At 34.1% G+C, this 14261-nt stretch overlaps 1 protein-coding gene across 1 annotated transcript in view; it reads right to left on the bottom strand.

Annotated features, from left to right (window-relative positions):
• The window catches only part of FCHO2 (FCH and mu domain containing endocytic adaptor 2), a 139590-nt gene that overhangs the window by 68901 nt on the left and 56428 nt on the right, over positions 1–14261 (bottom strand). The window contains exons 7-9 of the mRNA XM_049649622.1: positions 6158–6262; positions 2335–2433; positions 1185–1281 (exon numbers count right to left, since the gene is read on the bottom strand). Of these exons, the coding sequence (XP_049505579.1) occupies positions 1185–1281; positions 2335–2433; positions 6158–6262 (301 nt within the window). The remainder of the gene's footprint in view (positions 1–1184; positions 1282–2334; positions 2434–6157; positions 6263–14261) is intronic.

The raw sequence follows: 14261 nt of genomic DNA, 5'->3' as shown, positions 1-14261 counted from the left end.
GTCAAAGATTTATGAGTAATGCATGTAAAAAGGATTTGAGCAGAAATGTCTACTGTGCCAGTATTTAGAAATCTGCTGCAATTGATCAGGTAGGTAGAGAAGCATGAAAAGGTATGAAGGGAAAAATACTAACATATGTGGACCAATGATTTCAAAGTTAGTAAAATGTAAAAGAAAAAGTGAAGAAGATTTAGGTTACAAGCCTTAGTTCTGGTAAATGCGCTAAAGAATACCAGCTCCCAGACTTCCCTACAAATCACTTATCCATTCTCCTGAATTCCAAGCCACATTTTCTTTAGTAGATTGAATTATTTTTACCTATAGAGTAAAACAAATATCTTACAAGAACATGGTATAGTAACTAATAAAATCAAGAAATCTGGAAGACTCTATGCTGAGCAGGGCAAGAGAATGGGCTACTGACTACATTTGACATATCATAACATGCTTATTAAAAGTAAGATTCAGGATACTATAATTATTCATTCATAAGACAGAAACCAGAATTCCTGTATTCATTTGTTCAGGGATATAACCTCAATGTCTAAAACACTGTCTGAAATACTTTTAGCAGCAACAAATATATTTGTTGAACATATATGTCAGTAAGAAAATTTTTAAAGCTATTACATTTTACAAAAGGTTTTCTGTTGGTCTCAATGCTCTAAGGGCTCAATATTCTCTCCTATTCGTCCTCTTACTAAGATGGCCTTCTGTTCATAGAGAAAATAGACAATGATATTGTAACAGCATTGTATGGCAATAGATGGTAGTTATGCTTGTGGTGAGCACAGCAAAAACCATAAAGAAGGTGAGTCACCATGCTGCATGCCTGAAACTAACATTATGTGTCAATGACCATGATACTCAAAAAACTTTTTTAATTAAAAATAAAAAATAAAAATAAGCTGTTACTCTTTGAAAAATGTAAATAAACTGCAGCATATTAATTTACTAAAGGTTATAATAACCATTTTAACATTAAATTATTAACCACTAAAGGCCAGAATAAAAATATTAACTTAATATATTATCAGACACAAAATAAATGATATCTAATATTCTACACATATTTTTAGATACCTTGCAAGCTACATTTTGCAGGCTGGGAATTCAAAAGCAAATATATTTGTTCCTAGATGGGAAATTTGAATACATTTCCTTACAGAGTTTTATCATCTTACCAGGTCTTTCCTTCCCAGTGCCTTTTGACTCAGCAAATTTTTGTATCAAGCTTTCAACTGTAGTGTTAGCCATGTTATTTATAAATTCTTCATGGACCTATTAAAATGAAATAAAGAAATTTTTTTCCACTAAAAATTCTTACTATACTTCAGACAAAACTTCCACAAAGAAATTAATATTCATTACACCAAAATACGTGGTTTTTTCGATCCAAAGCCATTGAGAACTTTCATTTACCTAGCATGCTCTTTTACCTCACGGTGTTAGTAAACCCGTGGGTACCAACCACTGTTTACATGAATCCCTCAAGATATAGCCTCCCAACCTTAGAAGTCCAGGGAGTTTCCTGTTCTCATCTTTGAATGTTTTAGACACATAATTCCTAAGACTAAAACTTATACAGATCTCTAATAATTTTCAGATCTTTAATAAAAAATAACAGACTTCATCCTTCTCTATTTCAATGCACTCCAAACTGTCATCATTAAACTGCTTTCATATTTTGGGAAAAAAAAATTTTTTCTTAAAGATTTTCTTAAGTAATCTCTACACCCAATTTGGGCCTTAAAATCACAACTCTGAGATTAAGAACCGAATGCTCCCCCAACTGAGCCAGACAGGCATCCCTATTTTTAGAAAATTTCTAAGCACAAGTTCTATAATTTATTGCTGCTCTAAATTATAAAACAGCAAAACTTAAAAAAAAATTTTTTTTAAACTGGTAACTTCAGAGTTTTAATGTAAAAGACTGAGCCACAGTTAATCTTTTTTAATGTTTATATATTTTTGAAAGAGAGAGCGCGAGCAGGGAAGGGGCAAACAGAGAGGGACAGGATCTTAAGCAGGCTTTGTGAGAGCCCGATGCAGGGCTCAAATTCATGAATCATGAGATCATGACCTAAGCCAAAGTAGGACACTCAACCAACTGAGCTGCCCAGGTGCCCCAGAGCTATAATTAATTTTAACAATTAATTTGAATTATCATCCTTGATAGCCAATCAAAAATCCATTTTATTTTATATTTAACACATGTAAGTACATATTCTTTATATGCAATAAGTCAGTATCATATTGAGTTTTGCATTTTTTAAAGAGTCATATATGAACATAAAATTTTCATGAATCTGTTCAACAAAAGGAAAAACTTACCTGGCCTATTTGCAAATGAATTTCCTTTATAGCATTTGACAAGGATTCTATAATTTCCTTTATGTGAATGACATGAGCTTCTTCAATATCTTGAAATTTCTGGGTAACAAATATGAAAAGTTATACACACACACACACACACACACACACACACATATATATACACACACATAAAAGAAATATACACTCTCTCTCTCTGAAATCAAAGAACTTTTTTTTTATAATTTATTTTTTTAAGTACTCTCTATACTCAATGTGGGGCTTGATTGAACTCATGACCCCACAACCCCAAGATCAAGAGTCACATGCTCTACCAACTGACCCTGAAATCAAAACACCTTTTAAGTCATCTTAATAGAGCTAACCAAATTTAGTGAGTTACCATTATTACATAATGTTTAACAATACTTCTAGACAAATGGGTCTAGTAAACACAATGAAATGTTTAACTTTTTATTATGTTAATTTTTTGTTATGCCATTTCTGAGGCACATATGAACTTGATTTTGAAGATACCACAAATTAAAATCTAAAATCATGGTCAGAAAATTAGAAGGAGACCTAAATGAGAAGTGTCACAACAGCCAAGCCAAGGTAGAAGTGTTTCAAACCAAAGAGCAATTAGGTGACAGAGCAAAAACTACCGTTTACTTCTGAAGACTTTACAATCTAACCCAAAGACTCTAACAGTATGTTTTTAATCCTTGAAATGTTAACACGTAGCCTTCAAAAGAAGTAATTTATGGTCAAAGAAATGTGGAAAAGCCTGTATACTCGATCTCAGCAGTTCTAAACTGAAGGGGGGGATATATCCAATCACCTGGAAAATGTTTTTAAACTACAGAACACATAGATTTTCTACAACTACCCAGAGAATGGAAGTGGAAAAAGATGAAAATGTTGTCTGGAAAAATTCCCCGGGTCATTCTGATTATTTATTCCCCAGGAAGAAAACTTGGCTAGACTTGGCTTCCAACACACAGATTAAAAACCCCGAGAAATACTGAAATAAACCATGTTTTCATTTTGCTTAACCCAGTGTTTTCTAAATTTCTTTGACCACACAACCCTTTTTGTTTTTCTTCTTCTCTTAATATCTATTAATATCTCAAAGAACAATAATAATCCTCAAAACAGGATTTGGGAAATGCTGAACTAAATTTCTTCAAACAAAATATATTTGTCATTTCTACTGCACAAACCTGATTACCCTTGTTTTTTTTTGTGGGTTTGTGTGTGTGTGTGTGTGTGTGTGTGTGTGTGTGTTCTGTTTTGTTTTGTTTTTTTTTTTTTTTTCCAAATGAAATCAGTTCTAAGAAATAGGCCTAAATGCCATGTCCCTTTTCTCTGGTTAGTTTAGCAAATTAAATTCCCTTACCCTATATATAATATAAAATTTTCTTCAGCAGTGAGTCATAGGACCAGAAAATCACTAAGCCAAATGATCATACATATAAAGGGTCTGAACTTCTCTAAAAAGAATCAATAATGGCGAAATTACAGTTTTGGCAATAAGGCAACCCAAATTCACATACTTAAATCAAGTTTATTCATAAAAATGGCAGAGTTAAAATGTCTTATCTTGACTAATTCTGACCAAATCAATGAGAATATATTTCAAAACTGTGAATTACTCTCTTAGGAAGTAAGGAATATTCAGCAGAAGCATGATTCTTGTTTATGTTCATATTCTAAGAATTTGTCCTCAGCTTAATATTCTGCAATTAATCAGAAATTTTCTCCTTAAGACAGACCCAAATCCAGAAAACCTACATCAAACATCCACAAGTTTCATATGGATAATCTCTAATTGCAAGAAAAGTATGCCACCTTCTCATTCTCTTTTAAAACAGCTACACTGAATAAGACATATCCTTAATGACTTAAAAATATCTTGAAGTCACACAAAAACTCAAAAGTATGATTCACATTTAGATATTGTGCTGGGTTGTTTTGTTTTTTTTTTTTTTTTAGGGGGTGGGGAATGTGCTAAATATCGCAACTGCTCAGAATTAGTGACTACTAAACTCAGAGTAATGCAGCAATGGGACTCCTTTTTAGAAGGAAACGTAAACCCTACTAGAGCCTGCTCCTTGCCTATCTCTTTAACCTCACTTCTTACCACTATCTCTCTTCACTTAGTTTTATTAAGCACTACAATGTGACAGCTCTTTCATACTTCTGGGTCTTATACCCATGGGTCCCCAATGCCTGGAACACTCATGCCCTGGAATGCATCCCTTTACTCATTCAAGTCTCAGTTTTAAATCCCACTTCTCCAAAAAGGCCTTTCCTAACTCCCAAATCCAAATTAGGTTGCTCCTATTATTCTATCTCATAGAATCCTTCTTTTCCTTGTAATAGGTATAATAGCTCGTAACTTTATATTTAACCATGTATTTAATGTTTGCCTCCCTCCTCTATATTGTACACTCCACCTAGAGCAGGGAGTTACTCGTTTCGTTTACATATATACCGTATACACCAGCAATTAGCACAGTGCCTACAATATCGCAAGACAGATGCACATATGCCTGCACACAAGCATGAAAGTCTTTTGATTTCTGAGATGTCTATCAATCATCTCTCCAAGCAGGAAGACTCCCTAGAATCCAAAAAGGCAAATTAATATAAAGTCCTTCTTCACACTTACTGAAGGCCTACCAAGCGCTGGGAAGTATTCTAAATGCTAAGGAAATAATAAATCAATCCCTTTTACCATAGAACTTATCCTTTAGTGGAGGAAGATGAACAATAAAAAAAATATATAGGTAGAAGAACTAGTGTGCTTCACTACATTCAAATATGATGACTAAGAATAATGTTCTAAGAAGAGGTTCCTTGGGGCGCCCGGGTGCTTCAGTCAATTAAGCATCTGACTTTGGATTTCGGCTCAGGTCATGATTTCATGGTTCATGGGTTCAAGCCCCACATCTGGATCTATGCTGACAGCATGAAGTCTGCTTCAGATTCCATCTCCCTCTCTCTCTGCCTCTCCCCCACTTGTTTGCTCACTCTCAAAATAATAAACAAAAATAAAAAATAAAAACTACATTAAAAAAAAAAAGCTCACCAGCTTCAATACCAGAGTGAAGAAGACACAGAATAGCTACCACCAGCCCATGATGAGTAAGAACATAACAAATAAACCCTTGCCACTGTAAGCACTGAGATGTGGGTTTTTGTCATCTCAGCATACCCAGCCTATCCTGACAAAGTGCTTAGGAGCAAAACAAAACAAGAAAAGAGTACGAGAGAGTGGGAATAGAAGTTTTAGGTATGATTCATAAAAGGCGCCCATCTTAAACCTAGGCTTTTAATTAAGGTTCTAAGAACATCGAATAGGGTATAAATTATCACAAGTTTATGGGAGACTTTTTTTTAATGGTCTGTTTTCCTCAACTAAAATGGAAGTTCTATGAGAGCAGGGATTCTTGATTCTTTTGTTAACGGCTATATTCTCAGCGGTGAATCATTTCCAGTTCTCTTAAGCAGAAGTCAACTTTAAAATTCATACATGAGGCTAACAATCAGCACTGTCTTCATCATCTACCAATTTCCTCACTTTCCCCAGTTCTCTGTAAACAGTCTTTTCTGCTGTATCTGAATAACCCCTTATCATGTCATAATTATTGCATAATTGCCATAATCATTGGTCCTCGATCTCCAAAATAAGATGTGTATCTTTAAAACAGCATTAAAAAACATACAGATTGTGTATTTTAACATTTCTAATACTAAAAAATTATATGGCACAAAAATCATTTATTTATATCAGTAAATGAAATATCCTGTTTTAGATTTAAAGCTTAAAAATACCAACCTGAGCTGTTTCTGTCATTTTCTGTTCAAAATCAGCTTTTGCTAATGCATATTTTTCCACATAAAGTTTATAGGTATCTGTAGCTTTCTTAGATTTAACAGCTGCCTGTAATAAAACAAAAACATTTTTAACTATACAACAACCTGTTTTCTTTCCTGATGTAAGTTCATATGAAATAACTATTTAAATGCATTTTAAGGGGTGAGGCCTATGGTGAGTTCAATAGGACATAAACTAACTTTAATACCTTTTTTCAAGTCCTCATTGGCAATATTTTTTGTTTAGTCACAGAATAACACAGAAATTAAACACTGATTCTCCTTTCTGTCTGACAGAATGGGCTTTGAAAAGTTAAAATACTCTTATTACATAACTTAGGGTAAGATCATATAACCACATTCTAATGTGTTAATAAGAATTCAATGAACAAAATGTGACAATACCATCAGAATATGCTTGACTCTTCCACACCTGTGAGTCTTCCTTCCTCCCACAATACACACATATCCCATTTAATGTCTAATTAACAACTAAAAACATAGCTCAAAAGTTGAGAAAATCAATTTTGTTTCTCAGTTTCCATTATGCTCTAACAAATCTACAAATTTGTTTTTAATCATTGCCCATTTTTTCAAGATTTCTATTTTTTTGAGGGGGGGTGGGGGGGGCAGAGGGAGAGAGAGAATCTTAAGCAGGCTCCAGGCCCAGCATGGAGCCTGACGTGAGGCTCAATCTCACAAACTGTGAGATCATGACCTGAGCCAAAATCAAGAGATGGATGCTTAAAGGACTGAGCCACCCAGACACCCCTTAAGATTTCTATTTCTAAAAAGTTGTTATTACATTATTATAGCTCTAGTTTTATCAAAGTTACTTACTCAATAAAAACTTGATATATTAAATATTAGGCAGTGAAGAATACGAAAATAAATTACACAGGGATCTTTTCCTCAAGGACTTCATAAAAGTAGTAGAACCTATTTTTACCTAGAAATCAGTAGAAAGCAACAAAGCCACAGAAGTAAAGATAAATGCTATAGAAGACAGACATTCAGGAAAAAGAAAGATTATGTATAACTTGTAGGGTGGAGAAGACATATGGCTATCAAGAAACAACCATTCTCAAAGGACTGATCAATTTGGACATGGGAAGTTTGGGAGAAGATCAAAAAAGGGGAAGATAAGGATTTCAAGATACAAATATCTTGATGAATTTTCTTGATGAATTAAGAGATTGTCTGCTAAGAGGAGGAACCGAAGCACCTGGTTGGCTCATTCTGTTGAGCGTCTGACTCTTGATTTCAGCTCAGGTCATGATCCCAGGGTTATGGGATCAAGCCCTGCATTGGGCTCTGCACTGAGTATGGAGCCTGCTTAAGACTCTCTCTCTCCCGCTGTTCCTCTCCCCCATTGGCACGCTCTCTCTAAATAAAATTTTTAAAAATTTTTTCAAAAAAAAAAAAAGAGTGGGGGAAAGTAGAGTAGGATACGGCTGAGAGCTTCAAGAAAACAAACAAACAAAAAAATTCAAACCAGGGTTGTGGAAGATACAACAGGTAATAACTAGATGAGTACAAGTATTACTAAGAGCCACTGAGGGCTAAGCAAAGCTGGAAAACATGGAATTTGTGTGAAGCTAATCTGAATCAACATGAAATTATCTCCTACTATGTTCAAGAATAAGGATTAGAAACAGAAAGGTGGGTTTACTTGGAGGTTTGGGACTGCCAAGAGATGTAGACAGTCCTACTCTCTAAAAAGGGCCCAATGTATGCTCCTTAAATTATGACATCATACATTATATTAAAGACAGATGCTCCATGCTTTCCTGCATTCTTAAATAAATAATATAGGATGCCACTTTATCTTGTAGCATACAGAAAACTGGTTTTGGAGCCAGAAGACTCTGTCTTGGAGCTTTATATAGTTCTCTCATTCCTAAAATGGGAAGAATACCACCTAGTTTTTAAAGCTTTGGCAGTGATGAAATGTAACTTATGTAAAATGAGTGGGACAGGGTCTGGCATATAGTTAAATCTACAAAATAAATAGTATTTGCTATTATTATGATTTCTAAAAGTAATACCAGTAGGAAGATATATCATTGTAAACTTTATGGTTATTGTATCTAATAGTTGTACTTAGTTCTCCACCCCTAGAGTAAGTAGTTAAAGCCTATAATGATTTTCTAGTTTGCTTTATGAGTGTTGTTGTGTTTTTTTGTTGTTTTTTTTTGTTTGTTTGTTTTGTTTTGTTTTGCCCTTTTCCCATTGTCTCAGGCCATTTGACATTAATTATACTATGGTCAGTATAGGTGCTGTAACATCCTGGCCTTGCTCAAACATGTAACAATTAAATGACATAGATATTTAAAATTTACTATGTATGTTTACAGGAAGCCCAGATTTAAGAAAACATTTTAATGGTGTGATTATCCGAGTTTCCTTTGGATCTTTTTAATACCAACAGACTTCTGTCTCTTCTTCCAGCTACGTAAAGTTTCAGTCTGTGCAAGAATGATGAGCAACTTACAGTCCGTGGAGTGATTTTCAATGACAGAGTTTAGCAAAATAATGTAGTCTCATTGGCAGCCCCTTCTTCTTTGCTTGTTCCTTATCCTAACACCTATTCCTATTTTCTGTTGCCTATTCAGTTACTGCCTAACAATTTATGTGCTAGCTACACAGAAAGACCTGAGTTGTGATCATTCCTAGAGTTGCAATTTGAAAAAAAAAAAAATCATAAAAATGGAAAATTTCCCCAAATATGACTACAATGATTGTGTCTATACTTTTAAAAAGTAATTTATTTCATGAGATCTTCCTGTTTTCTTTTTTACAGGTTCTGTACAAAATAGGTCACTCTGCCCTTTCTAAACTTACCATTAAAACCTCTAACCTCTTGCTCTGCACTATTCAATATGTTTTGGCTCCCCCAAAAGAAGGAAGTTTCTTGAATACAGAAGGAGGGAATATGTATTTTAGCCTTTAATAAACTTCATAACATCTAGCATAATGACAGGCACATGGTAGGAACTAAAACATTTACCTAAAACATCACCTACCTACTGCACGCAAATTATCACTTTATAATGCAACAATCAGAAAAATTTGAGGGGCGCCTGTGTGGCTCAATGGGTTAAGTGTCTGACTTTGGCTCAGGTCATAAACTCAAAGTTCCTGAGTTCAAGGCCAGCATCGGGCTCCCTGCTGCCAGTGCAGAGCTCACTTTGGATCCTCTGTCTCCCTCTCTCTCTGCCCCTCCCAGCATGCACGCTGTCTCTCTCCCAAAAATAAATGAACATTAAAAATATATACATGTATTTGAATAAGCCACTTAAAAAGCCAAGAACCTAATCTTTAGCCTGTATTTAAAATAAAATAAACTTTATTGTATTAAGAACAGGAAAAATTCAAATAATATTTTGCTATAATGATTATTTTTCCAAGTAAACATATATGCTGTGTTGCAAAAATATAATGATAGTGTCTCACACACAAGAAATCTATAATCTAACAGAAATAAAAGATCACTGCATGGGGGTCAATTCCTGCTTATAGAAGATCTATCATATTTCTACAATGTAAACAAAGCAATTATTTTACATTATTCATTACACTTATAGGACTTTAAGAGATGGAAAGAAGTTCCTGAAGCATCATTTCCTCTTCCTAAACTCAGTCTCTAGAATTCAAACTAGTTTTGGTACTCAAATTTTTACTGAGTCGACAGAGTTAGAAATAATTAATTTTAAAAGTTTAAACCATCATACTTAACTTTCTTTTTTCCTCCCAGAATATTCTCACTGTAAATCTTGGTCTAGCTATTCAACTCAGCATACTAACTTCTTTGTCCATTATTTCCAACCATAATATTATTATCTTCATCTCAAAAGTTCAGAGCAGGATCTAATTCAGGATGTAAACAGATAAGTCTTTTGGAGCCTACTTTCTGATACCAGGAAGCTGTGTAAAATTTCACTTCTCTTATTTGGAGGCATGAAGGAAGAGAGAAGATAGCCTTTGAAGTTCTAACTTTTTTTTACATCAGCCCTCACTCTTCAAAGGTAAAAATAATATACCACAATCTTAAGGAAATTATATACCAACTTAAAGAAGTATCCCGGAAAACTAACAAAAGCAGTAAAACTGCTTTTCATAAAAACTGTTGACTCATAAAGTATTTTAAGTAATGACAAAAACAAATTTAAAGAAAAATAAGGGTATTATATAAAAATATGTAGAAGCAATTTTACAATGTAATTGTACTAGGAACACCTTATTGTTTTTAATTTTTTTTAAATGTTTATTCATTTTTGAGAGACAGACAGAGAGACAGAGCATGAATGGAGCAAGGGCAGAGACAGAGACACACACACACACAGAATCTGAAGCAGGCTCCAGGCTGTGAGCTGTCAGCAAAGAGCCCAAAGCGGGGCTTGAACCCAGAAGCTGTGAGATCATGACCTGAACCGGAAGTCAACACCTAACAACTGAGCCACCCAGGATCCCCTTTACTTTTTTTTTTTTAAAGCAAGAAAGAGTACTCATAGGAAACAACTATGTAGCAGTATGTAGTTAAGTCAAAACAACTTTCTAAATAGTATATATATATACTTAGAAATGCTGTAAATTCTAGGGTAGAATTATAAAAACTGAGTATCCTAGTAGTAATGAACTTGACAAGTTTCATAAAGTCATTATTAAAAAGGGAAGTTGGAACATTTATTCTTAAATGAGGAAATTATGCTTTAAAAAAAACAGCTACATTTCTTCTCACAAATAAACGATTGGCTTTAACACATTACCTATTGATAACAAAACAAATCCTACATTGTCTTGATTTCCTTAGCATTAGAAATAAATTTACTGATATACTACAAGAAATATTTAAGTGCCTATAATTTTTATAGTAATATCCTAAGACGCAAATATACACATATGAATTAAGTCATATTTAGTCATAGTCCACAAATGAGTGCCTTCTAAATAGTGTTTTATAAAAAATTAAGAGCTTTTAAGTGAAAATCAGAAGCATACTATGTCATAATAGCCATAAGTATTTGTTTTCAAATTTATTAAAGGAAAATGGTTCAAAGATTTAGGTTTTTAAAAATCTATATTCATGTTAATAAAAAGCTTCTTATTACAGGTCAAAATTAATGATTTACTTAAACTTGGATTTGAACATATATAAATCAGACACCCACTAACACATTTAGTACCACAAGCAAAGATACCACCTCTGAGCAAAACAATGAGAAAAAGGCACCCCTTCTCTGTGGGTCCATGCCACAAGACAAGTGAAGCACAGACCACCAACTCACAACCCTTGGACACAACTGTATGCTACCATATGTTAATCAAAAAGAAATCTTTTAATTTAATCTAAATCATTACCTTATATGAAGCCTTTTTTGGTTTATATCAAAAGATTCAGACAATCATTTCTTTAAGCATAATCTCTAGTTACCATATATTTTTCAAGTGGTCAGTATACACTAGGTACTATGTTAGACCCACTGGGTTTCATAAGAAAGAAAAAAAAAAAAAAGAAAAAAAAAGGAAAGAGCAGTATTTAGCCTAGGAGTACCTTAACCCTCTGGAAAATTTCAACTAACTGAGATAGTACACTTTTGCATTAATGATATGGAATCCATACCAATTTATTGACCTGTATGTTATAGTACGTACTGTAAGGAACTATTCCTATAGCTCACATTTTAAAAAAATAATTATCTTAGGGGCACCTGGGTGGCTCAGTTGGTTGAGCGTCCAACTTTGGCTCAGGTCATGATCTCATGGGCTGTGAGTTCGAGCCCTGCGTTGGCTCTGTGCTGACAGCTCAGAGCCTGAAGCCTGCTTCTGATTCTGTCTCCCCACTCTCTACCCCTCCACCACTCATGCTCTGTCTCTCTCAAAATCTAAATAAACGTAAAAAAAATAAAAATAAATAAAAAATAATTCTTTTAGTTTGAACTACAGTTGGCTTGGGGTACCTGGGTAGCTTAGTGGTTAAGCATCTGCCTCTGGATTTTGGCTCAGGTCATGATCTTATAGTCCTGAGATCAAGCCCCATGTCCAGCTCTATGCTAACAGTGCAGAACCTGCTTAGGATTCTCTCTCCCTCCCTCCCTCCCTCCCTCCCTCTCTCTCTCTCTCTCTGCTCCACCCCTCCTCACTCCCTCACTCAAAATAAACAAACTTAAAAAAAACAAAATGAAATGAAATATAATTGGCTTTATACTGTCTTTGTTCCTATCTTTTTTATTTTTTGGAAAAAAAATTAATTATTACATAGACAAAGGGAGCCCCCTGCCCTTACCAAGCCCATTCCCCACTTGCTCTGCAAAGATAACTCTCAATATGTGGCACAGTGTTTACCGTCCCTATGTATGTCCCTAATATAGTTAATTATACTTCAAGGCTTGCTTCTTTTTTGTTTCAGGTTTGTGTTTTTTTGTTTTTTGTTTTGGTTTTTGGGGTTTTTTTTTTTTTTTGCAGAAAATTAAAGACTATGTAAAAGGCATCAAAATATACATATTCTTCTGGAACTTTGCTTTTCTTGCTCAATATTATACTTTTTAGATTCACCCAAGTCAATGTTAATTCATGTCATTCTAGCTCACTTTTTTTTTCTTTTTGGCTTTTATGATAAACATTTTAGAGCACACAAAAGAAGTGTAATGTACTCCATTAACCTATCACATAACTTCAAGATTCCATCCATTCTTCCCCCTCCAACATTTTTTTTTGCTAGAATATTTTAAATCCCAGATCTACTATTTTACCCTATATAATTTACTTGAACTGAATAGTCCCATTATATAAAAAAGTCTTCTGTTGCTAAACACTAACAGTGTTTTACATAATAATAATTTTTTTCAATTTGAAAATCAAACTATTATTAGAAGTCTAATTCATTTATACATATTATGGTTTAGATATATTTGACCTTCTTCCAACTTACGTTGATCTTTCTGCCTACCATTCTTTTTTTCCCCATATCCTCCTTCCTTTCCTTATCAATAAATTTTAATATCTTTTCTTTTTGTCATTTTTAAAAGATTTAAAATAACTTCAGTCCTTTTAGAAGTTATGTTTAATGTACACAGTCAATTACTACTAACTCTAATAGCCATTAACTTATAAAATACATCATCCTCTTGTGTACCATTAAAATAGAAAAATGCTATCAACTAAAGCATAAAATAATGCTTTCTTATCACTTAAAATTCTAATTTTATGTTTCCAGACAGAGTGCACCTGAGCAAGTAGGGGAGAAACAGAGGGAGAGAGAGAAAGAATCCCAAGCAGGCTCCACATGCAGCACAGAGCCTGATGGGGTGCTCAATCCCACAAATGTGATATCATGACCTGAGCCAAAATCAAGAGCTGGACGCTCAACTGACTGAGCCAACCAGGCACCCCTAATTTTATGCTTTTAAAAGAGCTCTTTTAGACTTAGGGGTACATTTTTATTCTATTACCACTCCTATGTGATACAGAATAAAAAGGAAGGCAAAATTAATTCTCTTGACATACTCCTAAATCTTCCTCGTATTCAGATTTTGACCCTTCTCACTTGCTTTCCACTTGGGAGATTGCTGAGGTCTGTTTTTTCCCCATACAACATTATCCTCAATATCATCAAGACATTATTGATATAGCACTTCTTAAAAATGCTCCATTGTTATCTCCCAGTTTCTTCTAAACACTGGTGCTCACATTTTCTTAATCTTACCAGGTCTCAACAAATGATTTTCAGTCAATACCAGAACAATTCCTTCCTCAAATGGTCTTAAGATATTCATCATCTTAAATTGTACTTAAGTTGTACATCAAAATATTGCAGCTGTCCAATCATGCCACCAGGTACTATAACCAAGTTCACATAGGCAATAAAACTACACACAAAAGCCACCTCACCAACAGCAATTATATGATATCATCAATTGAAGATGTATTCTGACTTCAAAGATGTGAGAAAACAAGAAATACCTGGTAGCTTTTTTTCTAGTGCCTAGGTCTGCACAGACCTTTATGTAACTTGCTTAATACCAAGAATGTACTTTCAATCTGGGGACTCTTTTTTTTTTCTTTAT

The sequence above is a fragment of the Panthera uncia genome, assembly GCF_023721935.1.
Source record: "Panthera uncia isolate 11264 chromosome A1 unlocalized genomic scaffold, Puncia_PCG_1.0 HiC_scaffold_17, whole genome shotgun sequence".
NCBI lineage: Eukaryota > Metazoa > Chordata > Mammalia > Carnivora > Felidae > Panthera > Panthera uncia.
The sequence above is the reverse complement of the archived record's forward strand: the minus strand, read 5'-3'. Positions and strand labels throughout refer to the sequence as shown.